The sequence below is a fragment of the Arachis hypogaea genome, chromosome 18 (assembly GCF_003086295.3).
Source record: "Arachis hypogaea cultivar Tifrunner chromosome 18, arahy.Tifrunner.gnm2.J5K5, whole genome shotgun sequence".
NCBI lineage: Eukaryota > Viridiplantae > Streptophyta > Magnoliopsida > Fabales > Fabaceae > Arachis > Arachis hypogaea.
The window spans coordinates 4,732,740-4,757,969 of NC_092053.1; the positions used below are offsets into that span (position 1 = coordinate 4,732,740).

Consider the following 25,230-nt stretch of genomic DNA (forward strand, 5'->3'; position numbering starts at 1 on the left):
TCCCATCCCATCAACTATTATCTATTTTTTCATAAAACATTCATTTTTACTTTTAGTTATCAACTTAAATAAGTAATCTTATAATTTATAAATATTTTAAAAATTCTATAACTTTAATTTAAATTCTTCAACTTAATTATAATTTTATTATTTTAATTTTTTATATAAAACATCTTTATATATAATACTAAGTAAATGATAAATTTATTAAATAATTCACTAAATATTATTATTCTTTTACATTAAAAATAACTGTTGAACATCTAAAACTATTTTAAAAAAAATTAAAGTTGTATTTAATTATGAAAACAAGACAAAATAAAATTATGAAAATTCAACTTATTTTTATTTTTTTATTCAAAAAATTTAAGAAAAAAATATAATAATATTAAAAAAATATAATTATAAAAAATTAATTAAAATAATAAAATAAAAAATAAATGATATCACTTGTTAATATCTCTATATCTTTTTTATTGAGATAAATATAAAATATATTAATTTAATATTTTTAAACACAATATTTTTATTTTTATCTTATCTTATCTAAACAAATACAATTTTATATCTCTATATTTCTATTTCAATATTTGTACCTATAAACAAACACCACCTGAATTACTTTAGTAAATGGAAAGTCTACTAACATTGATAACTCCCCTATATTAAAAATAAACTACTTAATATATTTATTATAATTAAAACTAATACAAAAAACTAAGTCAGTCTCGTAAACTTGAGCCAAACACCGTTAAATTACTCTCAAATGACTAGTTAATTCTGCCACCTCGCTTGTGCTCATGTCATATTTTTCTTGTTGAATCACATGCTTCTCTTTTTAATATATGACATTTTTATACTCTTGAATATCAAATGATATCAAGTTTGTAGTTTTGATACCACATTTGAGTGACAGCGAAACCAAATTTTCTAAAATATTTCTTTTTATATTTTGAAATGGGTTTGTTTTAATTTTTTTTATTATCTTAAAATAATAATTAAAAAAATTAATTGAAACTCAATTTAAAAAATACTTATTCAACTATTCATCTATCATCTTTCTTTTGTAATATTACATGCAAGCTTCTATGTCTGTTTATCGAAATTAGAAATAGTATATATATGCTGCTGAATATTAATCACCATCAATTTGAGTTATTTTATTTAGGGCAATTTATGTTATTAAATTGTTTCACCTTTAATATTATGTAAATGTATTGTTTCCAATTTTAATACGCAAATACATTATTTTACTATTTTATATAAACCGCTACTGACAATAGCGGTTTACAGGTGTACATAAACCGCTACAACCAACCGCGGTTTTTGTGTGTGAGTGTGTGAGTGTAAACCGCTGCTGCCAGCAGCAGTTTACGTGTGTGCGTGTGTGAGTGTAAACCGCTGCTGCCAGCAGCGGTTTACGTGTGTGTGTATGTGAGTGTAAACCGCTATAGGCTATAGCGGTTTACGTGTAGTGTGCTGCCTATATAAACCGTGGTTGTAGCCGCGGATTATGCATTTAGAGGGTTTGTGGAGTTTTTTAGAGAGAGGAAATTCTAGAGAGAGGTCAGAGCAAGTTGAGAGCGGGTCCGAGGTATCTCAGCAGCGACTTCTGGCGAGTTATCATGGCAGGCAGGACCCTGTACCGACTGAACGGTGTTGCGCATATTGCCGGTTCTATTGGTGATGAGGTTAGTTAACATTTATTTTTTTTTAGGCTTTGCATATGTTAGTCAGAAAAATGGTAGGTTAGGTAGACGAATTAGAATTTATAGATTATTCCCTCTAGTTTGAAATTAGGCTTCGCATGCTAGGATGTTAGTTTATTGGTTTTGGTTTAGTATTTTGAGTTTTTCTTGTTAAGTTATAAATATGAGTATTTAGCTGAATTTCAAATCCCTTCAATGAATGTTATGCTACATGGTGTTGGTTTAGTTTAGGGAAAGGGATAGTTGACGTTAGTGAATTATTTTAGTTTGGTAAGGGCATTTGTATGATATGAAGTTTTAAATTTTAAAGCTTTATAATATTTTAACATTTCTGGCTGTTATTTATTAAAGTATGTGTGTTGTTATTTTTACTATCGTGACTAGGGAATTTTTTTTTATATAGGAGAATTTGTTGATGGTTTAAGATATTTGTATCCAGTTAGATATGGAAATTTTTTTTAAGGATAGGAGAATATAATTGGACTCTGTATTTCTTTGTTGTTCTGTGCAGCCCACTAGGTGTATATACAGTGTGAGACGGCAACAGAATATGCCCATGCATGAAAGGATCATCCCGTATTTAGAGAGAGCTAGATTGTACCATTTGGCCAGGCTAAACAGCCAATGGTTCTGGTTGGATGAGCCACTGGTTAGTGCGTTCGTTGAGAGGTGGCGTCCTGAGACGCATACGTTCCATATGCCTTTCGGAGAATGCACAATGACATTGCAGGACGTGGCATTTCAGCTAGAGCTGCCTGTGGATGGGGAGGCTGTGAGTGGTTGCCTTGGTGAGTTTGAGAAATACATGGAGGGTGGCCGACCAGCTTGGGAGTGGTTTGAGGACCTATTCGGTGAGCGGCCTCCACCGAATAAGGTCAAGCAGATGACAGTACATTTTACATGGTTTCACGAGAGGTTTAGGGTGCTACCACCAGATGCGAGCGAGGAGACTGTCCGCATCTACGCACGGGCCTACATCATGATGCTGTTATCGACCCAGTTATTTGGGGACAAGAGTGTGAACCGGGTACATATACGGTGGTTGCCATTTGTGGCAAACCTTGATGACATGGGGAGGTATAGCTGGGGGTCGGCTGCTTTGGCATGGCTGTACCGATGCATGTGTCGGGTAGTGAACAAAAATGTGACTAATCTTGCGGGCCCGCTCCAGTTACTACAGAGTTGGATATTCTGGCGGTTTCCGTCTTTGAGGCCGGTCGGGTTTGAGGTTTTCTCTTTCCCGCTGGCATCCAGGTATGGGTTATGCTTTTTTAATGTTAACAAATTTCTTGGGCGTTTTTTTAAGTTTGTGTCTCATATGACTTAAATTTAGGTGGTCTGCCTACTTACCTCCTAACGATGGAAAGGAGCAGAGGGTCATAAGGTATCAACTTGCATTGGATCGATTGACCGCTCGTGATGTAAGTTTTATAGCAGTTAGAGTTTCGTTTTTGGTTTGCTCTCTAGTCGTGACTAGATATATACTTGTTGTTGTAATGTATGATGAGTTCTGAAATTTCAGATTGTATGGGAGCCCTACTCTGCGCTTGATGTACTTGTTGTGGTCCATCCAGAGATACTTACAGAGGAGCATAGTCGCATATGGCGAGCGGTGACTACTTTGATATACTTTGCGGTCATCGAGTGGCATCAGGTTGACAGGGTTGTTCCATAGCTGGGTGGAGTACAACATATCCCCGAGGATGCTTTGAACGTAGACTGGCTGCATGCTAAGGACGGGAGGGGAGGGGATAGGTGGTTCCCCCATTACTATCAGGTCTAGCATTTGCACTGGGGGAACCGACTTGATGCAGTCATTTCCATTGAGCGAGTGGCAGATCCTGGCCCATCTGCTGATTACCTAGATTGGTGGTACCGCAAGGCTCAGCGGTTCCTTAGCCCGGGGGCAGCATTCGCGGATCCCAGAGGCACTCAGATACCTCCAGAGGCATTTCAGAGAGGGTCGTACCAGGTCCCACGCAGATCACAGCTACATGATATGCCGAATAACCGCCGTGTTGAGAGACTCCGTCGTGTTGGTACTAGGGACACCGGTCGAGAGTGGCGATGGTTACATGATGCGATGCAGGAGGATGATGCAGGCGGAGAGGCTAGAGCTGAGGTCGATCACCGTGTTCGTCGGTCTAGTGCCAGACGTGGGAGAACTGCGGATCCCACGCAGTTCGGTGGTGGAGTTAGTGGGACCGCAGCGACTGAGGCTGGAGGGGAGACATTCACCAGCTGATCTTACTCTCCGATGCCAAAGCCCAGCTCTCACATGTATGCCCAGCCTGAGACGCCGACGATGACTATGGATTTAGATGATCAGCTGGTGAGTCCACGGTTTTATGCAGAGTTTGCTGATTTGATTAGGGATGATGCTGGCACGTCCAATGTGCAGTTTGGTGGCCAGTCTTACCAGCCCCAGATGCTGGAGGTGCAGTTCGAGGCTGCAGCTTACCAGCCACATATGACGGAGATGCATTCCCAGCCACCTGATTATCAGGGTCAGTATGTGGTGGATCTGAACGTGCCTGCAGGTAGCCCGTTGGATACTTGGTTCACATGGAGGGCACCCCCCAGTCCGCGATTGGGTTAGACCATCCAGTTGATGACATTGGACAGGAGGCGGCCCAACCGACTCGAGTCAGGCGTCCCGCTCGATGTGGGACAGGATCTCATCTCCTTGGTGACTTTCATGATGCAGCCCGGGATGATCGCGATGATTAGCACCATGTGTTGTTGTTTTCCATTTCTCATTATGTTGTTTATGTTCCGGTTATGGACTTTATGTTTATTCTCGTTGGATGACTTTGGATGACTGTTATTCTAGTTAGTTTTTACTTTATGTTTATGTTGATGGACTTTATGTTTATTCTCGCTGGATGAATATTATTTTGGTCAGTTTTTACTTTATGTTTATGTTGATGGACTTTATGTTTATTGATCGTACAGCTATGACGGAAACAAAGCACGATAAATCTAGAAAAGTGATAAATAACTACTTATATTAACATTAACATTTAAACCAAGAAGACTTAAAACTCATAACTGATACAAACAGACACATTTGTAATCACGAAGACTAACACAAACGAACTAAATCATGATAAATCTAGATGCCGCTAGTAGAACCTCGCTGAGGGCAAACCCTTCGAGTATGACTGGGCTGCCTGCACAGGCCACACCTCTTAGGTCGGCTGGTGTCAGCTTCGTCCATGTTGTTGCGGATGCGGGTGGACCGTGGTCGTCCTTCTCTTGCCCTTCTCATGCCCCGGTCGGGGATCACTGTCGGCTTGTCATATGGTGGCCAAAGCCCCTCTGGAATACAAGGTGAAAAGGACATCTCGTACACCTTAAAGACCTCAGACATGGTGTACACCTCATCGACATATGTGGCCCAATGTAGCCGTGACTGCACACAGCATGCGAAGGCATGGCAACAGGGGTAGTGCAGCGCCTGGAAGTATCCACAATCGCAGGTGCGATCCCTTTGAGAAACCCGATAGCTACCCAAAGAGAATTTGTCGGTGGGTGTCGTCTCAGCCACTGTATAGTCAAGGTGATGTCTATCAAACATAGTCACGGTGAAGCACCTCGAATCCTTCAGGTTACGCTCAATGGCCTTAACTACTGCCTGTGAAAACCGGTGCCCGGACCCTAACTGTGCCTCTGCCGTGTGCCCCCGGACAACAAACAACTCCGCCAGCCGGAGATATGTCGACTTAACAAGAGACGTCACCGGTAGGTTTCTTGTGCCCTTCAAGACAGAGTTCACACACTCAAAAATGTTGGTCGTCATGTGACCATATCTTCTCCCCCCATCCTTGTGCTGTGTCCACCTCTCATACTCCATTCTGTTTGCCCAATCGCACATGGCCGGGTTCTCCGTCCTCATTATATCAAACCAATAGTCGAATTCTGCTTCCGTCTTCGCATACACGGCATTTACCAGCCACCTCCTCGCATCCTGTCCCTTGAAAGTGAGGGCAAAATTTGTAGCAACATGCCGAATACAAAATGCCCGATAAGCATGGGGAGGTTGCCAACCACTATCGGGGGACTCTAGTGCAGCCTTGATGTCGTTGTGTCTATCAGAGATCACGAGAATACCTTGCTGTGGAGTGACATGCCTTCTAAGGTTCGAAAGAAAGTATGACCAAGACTCTGCATTTTCCCCCTCCACGAGTGCAAACGCAACAGGCAAAATATTCGAGTTACCATCCTGAGCGATCGCCAACAACAATGTCCCGCCATACTTGCCATAGAGGTGTGTTCCGTCGATGCTTACGAGCGGCTTACAGTGGCGGAATGCCTCAATACATGGAGGGAATGTCCAAAACATCTGATGAAAGTAGACTCTATCTTCATCAACTTGGTCACCCACCCTAACCGGGGACGTCTTCAGTAGAGCAACAGAACCTTCCATCGTGCATGTGACCCCAAGGATCCACCGAGGCAAATCAGCATATGACTCCTCCCAATCGCCATATATTTGCGCTACTGCCTTCTGCTTCGCCAACCACACCTTCCGATAGCTAGGCCTGAATCCATAAGTCGCCTCGGTTGCCTCTTGCAACACCTTAATCGACACCGACGCATCAGCTCGAACCAATGGATAGATTCTCGCACAGATGACATGATAATCAAGCTGCTTGTGGTCGCTTGATATCGATGTGGCCATACACGTGTGCGGACCGTTGTACCTCCTAACTTCCCATGTGCTCTTCCTTTTTCGCATGACTATCCGAATCAACCACGTGCACCCGTTACCAAACTCCTTGCATCTCCCTTGGTATTTCAGATTGTCGGACTCCATAACCTTGTACTCAACGCCACGCCGAATACTGTAATCTTTTACACTCAACACGGCTTCCTCTTTACTTTGGAACGATTGGCCAATCTGAAATTCAGTCATAGGTGTCCCATCATGCATCCCCTGCCCATCGAATGTTGCATCTACATTCTGGTGTTGGCCGATGGCTTCCAAGTTCAAAGAAGAGAGATGGGGAGGGTACTCTTGTGTTCCAGAACCGGAACCTCCATGGGCTGAACGTCTACCTCTTGGAATATCATCATCACTGTCCCCACCAATATCGACTGGCTCCTCATCCGAATCATCGTCAAACAGTGCATTCTCAACTCGATCTGGTCCGGCATCGCATTCAAAATCAGGAACAACAGGAGCAATATATGCATGAACAGCCCCAGCATGTTCGGGCTCAGCATTCGGAACTGCCGCTGCTACCACAGGTATCGATGTTGATGCACCACCAGCTGGGGTCGACTGAGGATTTGGTGCCGATGCCCCAGAGCTATCCACACTATCTTCCAACTTCGCAAGCAGCTCAGGTATCCTCACCTCCGGAAAACTACGCCTGCAGTGAAACAAGACCTGCAAGTCTTCATCCGACCCGATCACGAAGGTCTCATATCTTACACCGGTTGACACAACGGCAATGGGAATCTTGTAAAATAATTTTTTTACCCACTTCGTCCCACAGGTACCGAGCTTCCGTAATATGCTTAGCTTAATCTCTGCCAACGTATTCGACGATCGGATAAAAATACTAAGCGGTTCTCTATCTGTGAATTTTACACCATGCCTTTTGCTCTTTTGAATTTTTCCAGAACAATGAACCAGAGCCACAAAACTATCCTCCCCCTCCATTTGTGAATAACACTCTACTTCTCCACATTTGGCCCCTCCATGGTTTATATAGGCAGCCCCATTCAGCACACTATATGTAAACCGCTATAGCCTATAGCAGTTTACACTCACACACGCACACACGTAAACCGCTGCTGTCAGCAGCGGTTTACACTCACACACTCACACACATAAACCGCGGCTAGTTGTAGCGGTTTATGCACACCTGTAAACCGCTACTGCCAGTAGCGATTTATATAAAATAGTGAAACAATGTATTTGCGTATTGAATTTAGAAACAATGCATTTGCGTAATATTGAGGGTGAAACAATTTAATAACGTAAATTGCCCTTTTATTTATTGTTAGTCTACATACATAACATAAAAATTAAATAACCAAAATCATATTTATTCTCGATCGCTAGTACAATTTTTAGTAAATTTAAAAAGTGAAAACGTAATTATCAAGATAAAAAAATTTAAATTGATCATGATAAGTAATAAATAAATTTGTAGAATAAAAAAGATAAATTTTAACTAATTTTAAAATTTAAGTTACAAATTTTTAAATCCTAAATTTAACCACTCTAGAATCTAAAATCTAAAATTCTAAATCCTAAATTTTAATCTCAAATTTTAAATCTAAATCTTAAATTTAATTCTATTATGAATTCTAAATCTTTATTCTAAAATTTCAATTAGGAAAAGCAACGGATACATAGGGGGAGAGTAGTACATTGCTTAAATAATAAAATTAAATGTAAAAGATAATAAACATTGATTAAAATAAAAGTCTGTGACACCACAATAATTCCGTAAAAATATTAAATTCATAATATAATTTAATATCTAAATCATTTAATCAATTAAGTTCAATTAAATTGTTATAATCTAATTTATTTTATTTACGTGTTATTATTTTCAACAAATTTTTTATTTAATGCGCGCGCGCACACATATATATATAAAACTGTATTTTCTTTTTTTTTTGTATTATCTGTATTCTTTTCATCGTCATATTTTTCTTCTCATATTTTTCTTCGTCTTTCTCTTTTACTTTTACTATCATCGTCATTACTACCATTACCTCTATTTTCTTCTCTTTTTTTCTTTTTTCATTTGAATTTCTTCGACTTCCTCCTCCCTTTTCTCTTTCTTCTACTCCTCCTTTTCTCTTTCTTCTACTCCTCCTCCATCATCATTATTATCGTTATCGTCTTTTTCTTCTTATATGCATAATAGAAAAAAGAAAGAAAAAAAAAAAAGAAAAAATGTAGTATTAAAAAATATTTTTTTGTATTTTTGTAGTAAAATTTCGATGTAAAAATTAAAAAATTTATGTGTTATTGTTAAGAAATTTTGGTGTGTCATATTCTGATAAGTTTTGGATAATTCAAATTTTTTTCTCTTCTTCCTCCTCATCTTCTACTACTTCTTCTTCTTCTTTTTTATCGTCATCATTATCATTCTTTTTTTCTTACTCATCTTTTTCTTCTTATTTTACTCTCTTGATAAGAATAAAAAAAATCAAATAAAGAAGAAGAAGAAATACATAATGCTGTAAAATTATTAGAAAGATAATAAACCTATATTCATTCAACTAAAAGAAAAAAAGAAATAAAAAAAAGAAAAAATACAGCATTAAAAAAATATTTTGTGTATATATTTATAACAAAATTTCGGTGTAAAAATTAAAAAATTTATGTGTTATTGTGTGTACTTTTTATTCTGAATAATTTTGCATAATTCGATAATCTTCATCCTCCTCATCTTCTGCTCTTCTTCTTCTTCTTCTTTTTGTTTTCTTATTCTTCTTGTTTTATCTTCTCATTTTTTTTCTCGTTTTACTCTCTTCACAAGAATAAAAACACAAAAAAATTAAATAAAGAAAAAAAAATTACATAATGCTACAAAAAATTAATATAGAGGGAATGAACCTACATTCATTCAACTATAAAAAATAAAAAAAGAAGAAAAAAGAAGAAGAAAAAATGTAGCATTAAATAATATATTTTTGTGCTTTTGTAGCAAAATTTCGGTGTAAAACTAAAAAATTTATATTTTTATATGTTATTGTTAAAAAATTTCGATATATTTTTATTCTTATAAGTTTTGCATAACTTCATCTTTCTCCTCCTCCTCTTTTGTCGCTTCTTCTTCTTCATCTTGTTTTTTTTATATTTCTTTTTGTTTCATTCTCTTAAGAAGAATAAAATAAAAAAATAAAAAATCAATGCTGTAAAATTACTAGGAAAAAAAGTAGGGAAAAAATGTAGCAACAACAACAGTAATAAATGAACGACAATGAAGAGAAAACACGCGAATAAGAAGAAGGAACGCAAAGAAGAAGGAACGCGAAGAAGAAGAAGGATATGTTTGTATTAATGAAACACACATATGTACATGCTATGTGTAATGAAAGTAATTTTTGTTGAATTTAGGCCAACTTAATTGTAAAAAATATTTGGATGTGTAGCGAAACTTTATTTTAATTACTTTGATTTGGTAATTTTTTAAGAATAATGTTTATTTTTGTTTCCAATATTTTTATTTTATTTAAGTCTTTAATATTTTAAAATTGTCTCAATTTTATTTTACTGTTAATTCTATTAACAGATTTTTAACGATAAAATAATATTAAGATAATTTTAAAATATTAATAATTTAAATAAAACGATTTAAATATTAGCAACCACTTTAAAATTTATTCTAAATATTTAAAAAAAAAATACTTTACTCCAGATTTTAATATCTTAAAGGAGAAATTAACGATCACAAATTAATCAACCACCATCCAATACCCCCGAATCAGGTGGAACTTTCCTATTTAGGCCACATACAAAATTGGACAAGACATTCCATCATTTGATATTAGATTAATTAGAACTTTAATGGTCATCGCACTTAAGATAATTGCCTCATTGGTGACACACCATTATATTATTTGAAGTTGACTTCTCAAAAATTTCCATCTCATTAGTCCTACTCTTCCCTCTATTTAAGCGCTAGCTTGATGAGCCTCTTCTCTTCATACATACATACATTGAAACAAAATATCCAAAGAGTAGTTATATATTTCGCTCTGGTGAGTTAATTATAAGCATGCTTTTTATATATTTTGGAACAGATCATCATATGTAAGTTTATCCATTTATATGCATATATGGGATAGTCTCTATCTAATTTTATTTCAGTCCCATTTTTCAAAACAAATATACTGATAGCGTTGTGATATTATTTCTCCGAAAAAATTAAGTTAATATAAAAAAATTATATAAATAATTATATTTCTAACATACTTTTTAAATAAAAATCTCTTTTAAATTTATTTAAAATTTTATATAAATTTTTTTTATCTTATATTGATTTATTTTTTCTTTTGAATGAAGTTCAATTAAACAAGAACTGTATTTTAAATTTTTTAATTATAAAAATTTTAATATTATATTATAATATTATTTTTTAAAAAACTTTAAGTTCATAAAAGATTATGTAAATAATTGTATCTCTAATAGGCTTTAATTTAATTTGCGTAGTTTATATAATATAATTATAATTATTATTAGTTAGAAAAGGATATAAACATGCTCCGGTGGTTTTGTCACCCTAGCTCGCAAGGGAAAACAATAAAATAAATCAAAGAAGTATATATATTCATGTATTTATTAGATGATTTTTAAAATTGTGAATTTAAAATTTAATCATATTTAATTATATGATAATATACGATTAAATATTTACTTAAAATATTTTATATTATTGATGCATGTAAATTATATATCGCGTGTTTAATTTTTAATACATTAAATTTTTAAAAGTTATTTTTTTATAAATTTATTCAAAATTTAACTAATATTATATAAATTTAATTTTAAAACACTAATAATATAAAATATTTTATATAATCGTATCCTATTTTTAATGATTATTCCCGTCATCAAAATAAAAAGTAATTAATTTTAATTGGTATTATACAATTAAATGTATATATTATAAAATTATTTTATACTTATATTAAAATTAAATTCATACTTTATACTAGCAAAAAGTAGAAGCTGATTATACTTAATAAAGAAATTAAAAAGTATGCATACATGAAAAGAATATTGAGCAGCAGTTACGAATTTGTTGACAATATTTTAACCATAACAATTGGTATTAGTTGTTGTTCTAACTATATCTTGTATATTTGCTTTATATTCTTTTGTTCCAATCCCTTATTTGAATTTTTAAATCATCCCGCAAAAATGTATCAAATACTTATGATTTTACTCCTTTTCTTGATCTAAATCATCAAAGCTAATTAATTCTATTATTACCACTGCACATAGTGTATCAAAAATCCAAAATGAAGAAGCTTCTGGTAGTTGCACTCCTGTTGATGGTGGCAAGCTCTTCTCTAGCCACCATGGCGGCGAGAAAGTTAGAGGCGGAAGAAATGCATGGCAACCCGCAGGAGGAGGAGAATGAACAACTGAGCGACGAGAATGATAATGATCACCACCGTATTCCTCGAAAGGAATATGGTAGACCGGGCACCGGCTATGTTGTCACGGATGATAGTGATCACCACCGTATTCCTCGTAGGGACTACGGCGGCACACATCCTGGCCAACCGTGAAGAAACCGTTACTACTGTACTTGTGTGATGCATGCTTATAATATTCCATAAAAATAAGATATATAAGATAAAAATTTAAGTACAGTTATTTTCATGTAAATTTGGTAATTGAGAGTTATTAGATGATAATTTAATCAAATTTGACAAATTATTTAACGATTCTCAACTATCAACTTTACATGAACTTAACTACAAGTAAGTTTTTACTAATAGATATATATTATCCACATCATGGTAGTATAGCAGCATACTAGCATGCATGTATATATATTCGCATGCAATTATGTATCTTGGTTTGAAAGTTATGCCTAAGGATACCCAAATTCATTACAAATAGAGAAATGTTATCTGTATGATTTTTGTGTACACTTCTCTTGTATATTTAAAGTGTTAATTGTGTCTTATGATTAATCATGCATGTATATATTATATTAACATAATAACATGTGTATTGCCTTTGATCAATGTAAATTTATGTTTCTACATGTACATAATTTTCTCCAATAATACGATAGATTTATATCTCCTACTCTTTCTTCCTTTTTATATACAAAATTCAGTAAATACTTAGTAGATATTTAAATGAGATTTGCTACACATTTAAGTATTTTTTTTATCCAAGTTCATTCAAGTAGGTCAAACATTAACAAAAACCACTCTCATTAAAGGAGCTTGATCACACGTGCGTTTCATAATGTAACTCTTCGTCTTCGTCTTCATCTTCGTCTTCTCCTTTTCCGTTTCTTCCTTCTTCTCTTCCTCCTCCTCTTCCTCTTCCTCCTCCTCCTTCTTCTTCGCGCACGCAGATTCTTACATGATTGGTGTTCGATTCAGTGGTGTTGGTCATTTTGATTCACCTGATTGTTATGTGTTCAGTTGACTTCTTTTGTATGAAAAAATGTTATTCTTGATGATTTAATGTTTATGACGTTTTATTCAGCACATGAATGTTGCTTGGTTCAGTGGAGTTGCTCATTTTGATTCACTTAATTGTTAGTGTGTTCAGTTGAGTCCTTGTGCATGTAAAAATATTTTTCTTGATGATTAAATGTTTATCACGCTTTTTTTTTCAAAACATCAATAGTGCTAGTTCGGTGGAGTTGCTCATTTTGATTCACTTGATTGTTAGTGTGTTCAGTTGAGTCCTTGTACATGCAGAAATATTTTTCTTGCTGATTGAATGTTTATCATGTTTTATTCAACACATGATTCGTGTTCGGTTCAGTGATGTTGGTCATTTCAGTTCACCTGATTGTTATGTGTTTAGTTGACTTTTTTGCATGGAAAAATGTTATTCTTGATGATTGAATGTTTATGACGTTTTATTCAGCACATTAATGTTGCTTGGTTAAGTGGAATTGTTCATTTTGATTCACTTGATTGCTAGTGTGTTTAGTTGAGTCCTTGTGCATGTAGAAATATTTTTCTTGATGATTAAATGTTTATCACGTTTTATTCAGAACATCAATAGTGTTGGTTTAGTGGAGTTGTTCATTTTGATTCACTTGATTGTTAGTGTTGGTCATTTTGGTTCACATGATTATTCTGTGTTTAGTTGACTTTTTTTGCATGGAAAAATGCTATTCTTGATGATTTAATGTTTATGACGTTTTATTCAAGACATGAATGTTGCTTGGTTCAGTAGAGTTGCTCATTTTGATTCACTTGATTGTTAGTGTGTTCAGTTGAGTCCCTGTGCATGCAGAAATATTTTCTTGCTGATTGGATATTTATCACGTTTTATTTAGTACATGATTAGTGTTTCGGTTTAGTGATGTTGGTCATTTCGGTTCATTTCTGTTCTGCATAATTCAAAACTCTTCCTCCTCACCTTCTACTGCTTCTTCACCGGAGAGAGAAGGAGGAAAAGACAAAAAAATACAGCAGCAAACCAGCAACAACGACAAAAGAATAACGATAAGGAGAAAACACGTGAAGAAGAAGGAACGCGAAAAAGAAGAAGGAGAATGAAGAGGAGGAGGGAAGCGAAGAAGAAGAAGACACTCCGTGCGTAAACGAACATGAGAAGAAGAAGAAGAAGAAGCGTGGGGGAGAAGAGAAAAAGAAACGTGGGGGAGAAGAAAAGAAAAGAAGAGAAGAAGCGTGAGAGAAGAAAAAAAATGAAAAAAGAATGTGACCTAAAATCACTTGGATGAACTTAAATATTAAAATTGCTTAGATGTAAAGAATATCTTTATTCGAATTTTAAGTATTAGTTTTTCTTAATAATAAGTTTGAGTTTTCAAATATTCAAATAATATTTAGTCGATTAGAAAACTAAGTGCAAGTATGAATTATGTTTAAATCTAGTTTAATTGTTTGAAAATCCATGTAGTATCTCTTCACCTTGAGAGTTAATTAATTTTTTTTTTTTTTGTAAAAAAACCAAAATGCAAACGAAAATTTTTCTTTTCCTTTTACTTTTTGTATGTGATGACAAATTTAGAATCCATTGGATTCTAATTAGAGGTGACAATAGGTAAGGTAAAATAGGATTTGAATCCAATTTTAACTTTACTTGTGGGTTAAAATTTTTATATAAGTTCAATTTTAACACTATCCGTTCTTAATCCGATCTGTTCTTAATTTACGAGTATCTGAAAATTATATAATTTAAACTGATTTTTCTGTAAAAAAATATTAAATTATCAATTAATGATCTTCATTTAGTTAAGAATTTTTTGTATTTAATGAAAAATCTTTAGTGTAATATCTATTTAAAACATATTTCTATATAAGGTACGGACTAATCGGATAGAGTTAAAGAACAGTTTGCACCCTATCCAACCCATACGAAAATTTTATCCTCATTCTATTCTATTCACTACAAATTGAATTATATATCTGCAAGTAGAGTGAATGTTGAGACCCCTAACTCAAATGGGTTTTAGATCCTGTAGTTACTAGCATTGGAGACTTGCAGTTAACCCGACCATAAAAAAAAACACCTCTGCGAATGTGGAAGAAACAGATTGCCATATGTTACAAGTTTGTTATCTGGAATTCTGGATAGATAAAGGCCAAGACACTAGCTACGTGGTATCAAAATGATTACTTTGGCGGCAATTGAACTATATATTATTTGACCAAAAAAAACCTATATATTATTGATGTTCAATTGGCCATACATACAAACATCTACAATTTACGAGAAATATTGTATTATTATTTTTGTTTAGGATGTTTTATGTATTTTTTATTTTTTGTATGAAAATAATTTATAAAAAAATAAGAGAATATAAAAAATTATATTCAATGTTATAGAAAAGAGAGAAAAATTTTAAAGGCGTCTGACAATTATCTCAAAAGACAATGAGACTCTTAATAAAAAAAAAATTCAACCCGACTCCTGAGCTTTACTTTTATGAGACTAATTAGTCCCTATGTCAGTATTTTTTTTTTTTTGTACAGGACTAATCAGTCCCATCAAAATAAAGTTTAAGGGACGAGTTGGGTATTTTTTTTTGTTAAAGGTCTCATAATCTTTTCGAAGTAATTGGCAGGGGCTGGATTGGGTATCTATCTATCTATTTATCTATTCTTAATATATAAAACTAGATACATAAGTTTACCCATATTACTTTTAAGACATCTTTCTTCTCTTACTAATGCCATGTCAGCAACATCGCTTACTTGGCAAAATTTTAGAATCAACCACTCAATTTTTGCCAAATCATCTATTATTTCCAAATCAGCAAAAAAAAAATACAAAAAATAATACAATAATTACCAATAAAAATAATTAGAAATTAATAGCGTCAAACCAAATTTATAACTTATAAAGACATTAAATTCATATTTCTATATTATTATATCTTACCGTTGTAAACAATACAATAAATTTATGATTCTAATAATTAATTTATTAATTTCTATAAATAACTCATTCAATGTAATAAACATCTATATTATAAATGTCATAATAATATTATTAACCATAATAAATTTTACGTTACAAATATTCAAATTCCATATTATTTGGACTAAGTCTCTTATTACTATTCTTTTAAATAACATCAAATTTAGCACAAAAAAATTATTTCCGAACTACACACCATCTCAAACTTACTCAATGGAGATAATTATGTTGAAAGTGAAAAGTGTAAGAAGAAAGCATATGAAAAAGGAGATAACTACATTTGTGGCACATGTAATCAAACACCACACTATCCAAAATAAGTTAACTCTATATATTTTTCATAATCCCATCTATCAAATTATTAGTTACTAACTCAATACTTATTTTAGGTTCGAAATTCAATAAAAAATTTCAGATCAAAGTGGTACAACAACTTTTGTACTATTTGATGGCGAATCAAAAAATTGTTGTGTATAACTGTTTCAAATCTTATAGCACTCCAGAAAAGTAATGACATTGAAACACCACCCCAGTTGAAAAATTTGTGCAACCTCACTTATATTTGAAGTCAATATAAATTATTTTAATCTTGAAAGAAAGTTCTAAACAATACACTCTTACCAAAATATTTGTTCCAACAAAAAATACTGAACCTCAACACTCATTACAACAAATAAAACAGATAATACTAAAAAAATCACTTATTTTAGTTATTTTAGACATCATTTTTATTTCTAATTTAAATTATTCATTGATTATAAGAACTAATTTCGCCAACATTAATATCATTAGATGAAGATCACATACCCATCAAAAGATTAAGAAGAAAGAAAACTATAAAAATTCAAGACACATATTCGAAAGAAGAACATACTTACAAAGATGGAACAAACAACTCAATAAAAAATGCATATAACTCAACAATTCATGAAGAACATATCTTTTGCACTACAAATTATTTTAAATAAAATACCTTTTAAATTTAACTTTAGTTTACACATTTAATTTAATTCTACAAAATATAATAATTTTTAATATTTATTATATATTATCATTAATTTAACGCTCCGCGTATCGTGCAGATCTTATTCTAGTTCACTCTAAAAAAGAATATGTAAAAAAAGTGTATATAAATAAAAGGCATAAAAACTCATGTATTCATCATTTTTAGCAGTACAAGTAAGTTTTTATCTTTTACCAACAAATTAACGTTGTTTAATTAGTGGGCTAATAATAATTAGAATAAATTATCATTTGTACCCATGAAATATACAGACGCTGACAAATGTACCCATATAAAAATAAAACGACAATTGTAATTACGGAAGATGACCTTCGTGTGCCAAAAGTACCCGAACGTTGGTTACGTAATTGGTCTGTTAGGATACTTTTGGCATATATAAGCCATCTTTTGTGGTTATAATTGTCGTTTTATTCTTATATGAATACATTTATTAGCATCTATATCTTTTATGGATACAAATAATAATTTATTCTAATAATTAAACCCAAATCGATATGCATGGCTCTTATATAAGCTCAATTTGCTAGTTAATATTGTGCATAAAACAGTAATGGCAACGTGGAAAAGCAAGTAATTTCTCTTTTCAGGATGAGTACAAAATTATTCCCATCTGCTATTGATTTGTACACCCATACATATAATGTGACACGCCGTGCTAACAAAAACATCTAATGTACTGTCAGATTGGTATCATAAGATTCGACGCTGAATCTGCCACAATATTTCTCAAAAAAGTTAGTGTTATCGGGTAAGAACCTCACATTTCCTTACATGCATGGTAAATAACACAGCTCATCCTAAAATTGAAGCTGATAAAAAAAAGACAATATTAAAGATTATTCAAATATAAAATTCTGATATTATATTATGAAACTATTAATTTAAAAAATTTAAATTAATAGGAGAAGATAATATTAATAATTATATCTCTAATAATCTTTATATATGATATATGTTTGTTTGATATGATGATAATTGAATTTTAATATTTGTTAAATCTAAAAGGATAACTTTGTCAAATATAAAAATAAAGTTGTTTAAGTCATTTTGTAAAAGTTAATAAAAAAATATTTTTGTCATTTATTAATTAATTATAAAGATATTTGAGTAAAAATAAAATATAATATATTTTTTAAAAAAATAAATAACATATAATTTAGATATATTTTTATTTGTTCATATTTTTATAGTACCGATACCTATACCGTAGTAAACACCTACACAATAACGTGACAAAAAACATCAACTTGATTATGTATATGAAAAATACATAAGCTTCGCCATACAAGAAAAATGAATTTGGATCCTCTAAAGTTTGAATTTCACTTTAGAGAGTAAAGTGTAATCTTCTATCCTTAAATAGTTTCCTTTCATGTTTATTTTTGGTTCTACCTATGAAATCAATGGTGAGAGATCACACTTTACTCTCTAAAGTGAAATTCAAACTTTAGAAGATCCAAATCCAAGAAAAATTGTTCTTAACATGTATCCAGAAGCAACTGTTGCCTTCAAAGCCATCCTTCTCAAACAGTACTAATCACATCACAAATGTTACTACTGCTTCCAAGTTTTAGCCCACAAACTCCCATATCAGAATTATTGGATGTTAGCATGAAAAAAAAAAAAAAAAACTAAAAAGAATGAAAGAACATGACTACAAACACATTCTCTACAATTCCCATATAAAGCACTTCCCTTTCCTTTTCAAGCAAATATAATGGTGGTAACAAATTTTCGTTTGTCATATCACTAACACGTGACAACAATAATAGCAAAGGGTGTGTTCTAATTAATATCTCAACTTGTTAATTAGTTACAATAATAATAATAATAATAATATATTGATGTAATTAAGATAATTAAAATCAGCCCACAAAATCATGGATCATGTGTCCTCCAAAGTGACGCCTAAGCTGCTCCTCTTGTAACTGTTGTTGTTGCTGTTGGTTTTGCACAACAGCTTCAACACCATGCCTTAGACCCAATGTTAGTGACACAGATCCAAGCCCACCAACCTGATGATCACGCCTGCTATATGGCATAAAACCCATCATGAGTGACCCTTCATCCATGCTTGTTGAACTCATCTCACATTCCAATTTAGACCTCTTCTCTTGGCTCCATTGTTCTTCATTGGTTGTTGACTCCATTTCAAGTTCCATACACTCGTGAGACTGCTGTTGGTTCTCAGGAATCAAAGAATGCATGTCGAACTTGCTTTGAGTCCCCTCCATTACTCTATGCTGTTGGCTGCTGGAACCATCTTCATTAACACAAGCTCTCTCATTTTCAGTACCAGGGTGATTGTTGTTGTTCTTGTTGGCACCTGTTGTGCCTTTTGTTTCAAGCATGTGTATTTCCTCAACCATTGGCTTCCACACTCGGACTCGAGCATTGATGAACCAATTCGACACCTACATTAATCAGTTTGTTACATATTTAGTGCGTCTTCGGTTAGTAAAAACTAAAGAGAAATGTTTCTTGTACTCATTCTTCATTACATAGTAAAGTATTTATACTGACTGGTCCCATTCCCTTGCATGGGATGAAAATATGAAAATAAAAATGCTTAGTTTATGACACTGTTTAAAGCTACCATATGAACATTGTAGATTACAAATTCAACAAACTGAATAAAAAGACCAACAGACAAAATGATGAATTTGAAAGGAATAATCCCCCACCTGGTTTCGTGAAAGACCTGTTTGTGTTGCCAACATGTGTTTATCAGTGTCTGTGGGGTAACTGAAATGAAATTCAAACAAGAAAAGTAAATAAATAATAAAAAACTGTACCAAAAATTCAATCTCCTTTTATTTCTTTTTCTAATACATGAAAGAAGAGTCAAAGGAGAGAAACAGAGAAAGAAAGAGGAACATACGGGTGAAGAAAATGCTCAAATAACCATGCTTTGAGAATTGCCACAGAATGTTCCGGCAAGCCTCTTTGGGGCCTCCAGACATGTTGCTGGGGTTCAACAAGGCCGGTGCCACCCCTCCCAGATTTGTTCTTTTGAAAGCTTTGGTCCATGCAACTTAATCTTCCCATGCTAGCGGTGTCATCTTTACCACAAGTACTGGTTCTTGGTACTGAGAAATCCTCTCCCAACACTTCACTTATATGTTTGAGCTGATCTGAGATGGAATTTTTGAGGCACTTGAAGTGCCTCGATACCGACTTAAGAGCCAAGGAGATGTAAGGAGTGGCGGAACTAAGACCTGCTACTGACTCAAAGGATGAAACAACCATCTGCATTTGTTGATGGTACTGCCTGTATCTCCTTGTAACCTATCATACATGGCCCAATAATGCAGCAGTGTCATATTCTTGGATAAAGCATTTGTGAAGTCTAACATTAGCATAACCCAAGAATCATTCATTACAAACAAATATCGTGACTATCAAGGAACTGCGGCATGCCTAATAAAGCGACATTGTAAGATTGTAACAAATATGAAGGAAACTAAGCACTTAGGGCCATGTTCTATTTCTTACACTTTGGACCTCTAGATAGTTGATAGAATAATAAAATTTCAGGAACTAATGACAAATACTCGCCAATATTAGCAACAAAATAACTTCATAACTGCATTATCCCAAAGCCAACCATGAGTAGAACCGTAAAACATTACATACCGAATTTGCCAACGATGCAAGAACAACATAGAATAGGGTCCAGGCTAAAAACAACATAAAAGAATTTTTCTTCTGAATCTTTGTTCCAAGAACAGGATTATTGTGGAGATACATCAACTTGGGCATACAAAAAGACCCTAGCTGAATGTTGATATATGGAAATAATCCACAAATTAAATGCACATCACTGAGTTTATCAGTTATTTATATTCTTATAGGGAATGTAATTTATTGGGGAGAATGAAGGATTCATGAAATAAGTAACTTTACTACAAACACATTTTTCAAGTATTAAAGAATTGAAGTACTAAAGACATCCGTCCAAAAACGCTACAATCATGATGTCCGTCAAGATAAGGAATAGCTCTTAAAAAGTTATACAGCCAATTCCATAACGAGTAAGGAGCTAATTTAATTTCTTGTTTGGAACAATTATTTACATCATATCCAGAATCTCTAGGTTAATAATATACAAAGAGAGGTTAAGAATTAACCACTAAAAAATGATACACCAAGAATTCATATTTTATCATTTCTATATTGTTTTTTGTCAACATGCACAGAGAGATTCGATTGAGCTGCCAAACTTTAAAACAAATAAGTACTAAATCAAGCAAATTTTCACTACGAAAATTTACAAAATATGATTTTGACATCTAACTAAAAGAAAGGGAGAAGCATCCAACGGAATAAGGAAGCAAACATTGGAACATCCATGAATAATGGTTGAATAATGAACATTTTATAGAACACAATTAGTCTATGCACTAAGAATCTATAACCAAGGATAATTAGTTTAGTTTATGTTCAACTGGATTTGTCATGTTTCACAAGAAACGGTCATATCTCTCTCTCTCTCTGGCTTCTTGGTGTTTTGTAATTTATAACATCAAATACATACACCAGAGCACGATAATAACATATAATAAAACCAACTCATTGTTAGGATTATTGGACCTTACCGGTTTCCTCTTTCATTCTTCTACAGCAAATTTGCCAAGGATCGAAAAATCAAAGTCTTTGGCACGTTATTTATCTATTTATTTATTTAAAAAAGACAAGACAAGAGCCACAATTCAACAAGAAACATCATATTAATACGACCATAGAAAGGAACACCCCTTTATATTCCACAAGGGAGGAACAAAATGATGCAACTGTAAACCAAAACAGAAAATCATGAAAAAAAAAAAAACTGAGAAAAAGTAAGATAAATTGAATCAGATATTAAGAAAAAGGATGCAATTATGCTCCCCAAATTCAATATTTGTTAAATGCTATATAGCAGATAGTGCAGTAAAAGCAAGAGGCCTTTTTTCCATTTTTGACAGACAATATGCCCAAATGAAAAAGATAGGAAAGTAAATCATATATAAAAGCAGGTTAATCATGTTAGAGCGAGTGAAAACCAACCTCCTCTTGCATGAAAAGGAGCCTTGCCTTCTTTTGTTGGTAATCTGGCCGAGGAGATAGACAAGAACCACTCCCGGTTCCCCAATCTGCTTTATTCTCATTTGCACCATGGAACATAGAAGATGAAGAACCTGAATTGCTACCTTCTTTTGCTGCAGCCTCAGTTTGATTATCGACAGTGATAACATCAGTAGAAGTAGAAGCACTAGCTTCTCCAGATAACCTTTGTGTGACATCACGTGATTTTGAAAATCTTGGACTAGATATACGGCAGAACTCATCCAATAACTGTTGTGCTGATTTCAAGAACCTTGAGCTCTTGAGAATAGTAGCATAACCAGTGAAAGGGCCAAGGGGACCTACATTCCTATAGCTAGTGCTTGAAGGCACCCCCACTGGATCTTGAGGTGATTTCCCAGAATCTCTTGAAACTATAGATGGCTTCATGAAAGCTCTTACATACTTCATGTACTGAGGATCCTTACATTGAAGATCATCAGATGCAGACACTTGCTCAAATTGAGACACAGAAGTCTTTGATTGTGAATTTGATGACAGTGATAAAGACAAGTTCTGAGGATTCGAATTGCTCATTAGAGGTCGTCCAGAGTGTTCATCATCCTTCTTGTCTATGAAACCAAGTGGACTACTATTCCATCGAAGGGCGTTGTCAACTGTTCGATTCGTCCAAGGATTACCACCGGCGCAACGAAATTGATTCGGTTGGTTTCCATAGCTTGGATGAAGGTCAAGTCCACTACCATCTCCAACCCAAATTCCATGGCCAGGTTGCTGCATCAATGAGGCCATGTTGTCTGATCCTTGCGCACTTATAGAAGCGGACTTGACAATATCCTGCAAAGTATTCTGATAAAAAGGCGACATCGATGATGAAGAAGAAGGATGATGAAGTACTCCTCCTCCCAATTGCTTCTGAATTTCTCTATTAGCAATTACATCTGTGAATTCATTGTAACAACTAGGCTTCTCATAGTGCTGGTTATAAGACACATTATTCATCTCAGTAGCCAAATGAGTAGTAGTGTTGGGATTATTGCTTTCATTATTAGCCATAGAACTGCTTCCTGATGCATAATTTACAAACCAATCACACCCTTGATTACTGTTAGCACTGCTTCTCCAATTCCCCAAACTGCGCAGTTCACTTTGATGCATCATTACCCTACTGCAACTACTACTAGGTTGTTCAGCTGCTGCAACAGTAGCTAGTTCGTGATACTCCAAAGGGTTCAAAGGCGTTGATAAGAAATTGGACACTTGTGATGAATAAACACCTGGTGGTGGTGGGTGAGGCTCATCATCAAGCATGTTGTGTGCATTTCTAACATTCCTTACTTGAAGAAGATCCAAGTTGAATTGTTCCAAATTGTTGGGGAAATCCTGTGATTGTGGATGGTGAGAAATGTTCTGGACTCTCAATTTATCACGCCGAATTTGCTGTGCTACATGATGAGGAGACTGATGATCAGGCCTTAAGCCACTCATTCCAACCTACCAAGTTTCACTACCATCCAAAAAACCATATACACTTTAAGTCCTTTCACCCTGCATCACTTAATATTATATGGCAAATTAAATAACATCTTTTTTAAAAGAAAACAAACAAATTAAATACACATCCTCAGTATAATTTCAGAAATAAAATAAATTCTGAACCGAACAAGAGTTATTATTACGTTGAACTGTAGAGTCTAGACTCAATAGAGAAAGATGACAAGAGAGGAACTACCATCATAAATAAAACAAAAATAAAATTAAAAAATTGAGAGCGAAGAAAAAACTACTGGGTTACGTTATTCTATGTTCTCTCACCTATAGAGCCTTTCTTTTCTTTCTCAAATTCTCACTTCCTACATCAAACACAAAAATCACAAAACAGCTCCAACATGATGATGGTGATGATGCTTTTCTTTTTTTCACCCCCCACCAAACAGTGCAATGTCCCAATCCGCTTTTGTCGGCAATAACAATGATTGAATCAACATCATTGAAGAACAACCTCCACTACTACCCAACTAGAAGCGCCCAAGGCTCCCTTAATTATCATACGTTTGATGAGTATCACAACGACGACCTACTGAAACCCTAGTTCGAGATCTAGTCACCAAATCTAGCCAAAATAATATATATCTATATAAAAACCTCAAAAGAAGGCTTATTTTCTCGTTTGTTTTGAAATTGAAACTAAAAAAGTAAAGTTAGTTCGAGAGTTTAGAGTAAAAGTGGAGGAATCTTTGTAATACATGCGGTGAAGGTGGAAAAAAATGAAGACGAAGAAGAAGATACGTGCGTGGAAACTAGAGGGAAAACGACGCAGAGCCATGAAGCCCGAAACGACACAGAAAAGGAAATAATATAAAATTATAAATAAATAAATAAATAAATATTATAATAATAATAAATAAATATTATAATCAATAATATAATAGTAGTAGCAGGTTTGAAGAGAAGAAAGGAAAACGTGAAGTTGATTATGGAGCTAGCGTAGTGGAAACCTGTGAGAAGAGGGAGTTTTAGGTCATTTTGATATTACCTTCTCTTATTGTAAGCTATTATGTGAAGTTGGTGATGGAGGCACACAGCGTCTTAGAATTCAGGTGCTGAGAAGAAGAAGGAGGAGGAGGAGGAAGAAGAAGCTGCTATCTCTCTAACATACACCACAAGTCAACAATCATTATCATGGCCCCCTTCTTTACCCTTTCACACTTTCACGCTTAAATTGACGTAAAGTTGCAGTTCCAGGCTTAATACATGATTAATTAACTAATGCTTATTAATTACAAGAACATTAGCTGAGAAGAAATTCCGTGTGCTCAATATTCAACGAGTGTGGACCCTTCCTTCACTTGCGTTTCTCCCTCAGCTTCTTCTACTCCCAGAAGCTCTGTGCTTTTGAGATTCTGTTAGTTTGTTCTCTTCATATTGCTTTAATTTATTGCTGTGTTTGTTTTCTCATTATTATTATTATTATTGCTTACTCATCTATTTTTTTAGATATAACAAAATAACAAATACATAATTATAAATATTAAATTTAAAAAAACTTTAATTATTATCCCTTAATATTACCGGAATAAGTAGAGCTGTGACCAAATTTTGTCTTATTTTCTGACACGATAGTTTATTTAATGGTATTTATTAATTAATTGTTTCTACGGACTTTACCAGAAAATAAATATTAAATTATGAAAATATTTAATAACAAAAAAATAATTAAAATTTATTTTATTTTATTTAATTATTATAATAATTAATAAATATTAAATAAAATAAATTTTAATTTTTTTTCTTACCTT

At 33.7% G+C, this 25,230-nt stretch overlaps 1 protein-coding gene and 1 long non-coding RNA gene across 7 annotated transcripts; one reads left to right on the forward strand and one right to left on the reverse strand.

Annotated features, from left to right (window-relative positions):
• The first annotated feature begins 10,340 nt into the window (after window positions 1-10,340).
• LOC112772107 (uncharacterized) lies at window positions 10,341-12,347 on the forward strand. The gene is made up of 2 exons (XR_003187367.2): window positions 10,341-10,445; window positions 11,692-12,347. It is a non-coding gene; the product is annotated as an uncharacterized lncRNA (long non-coding RNA).
• A 6,192-nt stretch (window positions 12,348-18,539) lies between these two features.
• On the reverse strand, window positions 18,540-24,836 carry LOC112771955 (uncharacterized). Of its 6 annotated transcripts, none has more exons than XM_025816817.3 (5): window positions 24,468-24,836; window positions 21,914-23,479; window positions 19,746-20,152; window positions 19,549-19,609; window positions 18,540-19,278 (listed from the first exon to the last, which is right to left on the reverse strand). In XM_025816817.3, the coding sequence occupies exons 2-5, from the start codon at window positions 23,417-23,419 to the stop codon at window positions 18,730-18,732; spliced, it is 2,523 nt and encodes an 840-aa protein (XP_025672602.1). In that variant the 5' UTR covers window positions 23,420-23,479; window positions 24,468-24,836; the 3' UTR covers window positions 18,540-18,729. The 6 variants fall into 6 exon arrangements, with proteins under 6 accessions (XP_025672602.1, XP_025672605.1, XP_072081626.1 ...); XM_025816820.3 differs by having other exon boundaries at window positions 21,914-23,438; window positions 24,468-24,775; XM_072225525.1 differs by having other exon boundaries at window positions 21,914-23,487; window positions 24,468-24,592.
• Between the last annotated feature and the right edge of the window lie 394 nt (window positions 24,837-25,230).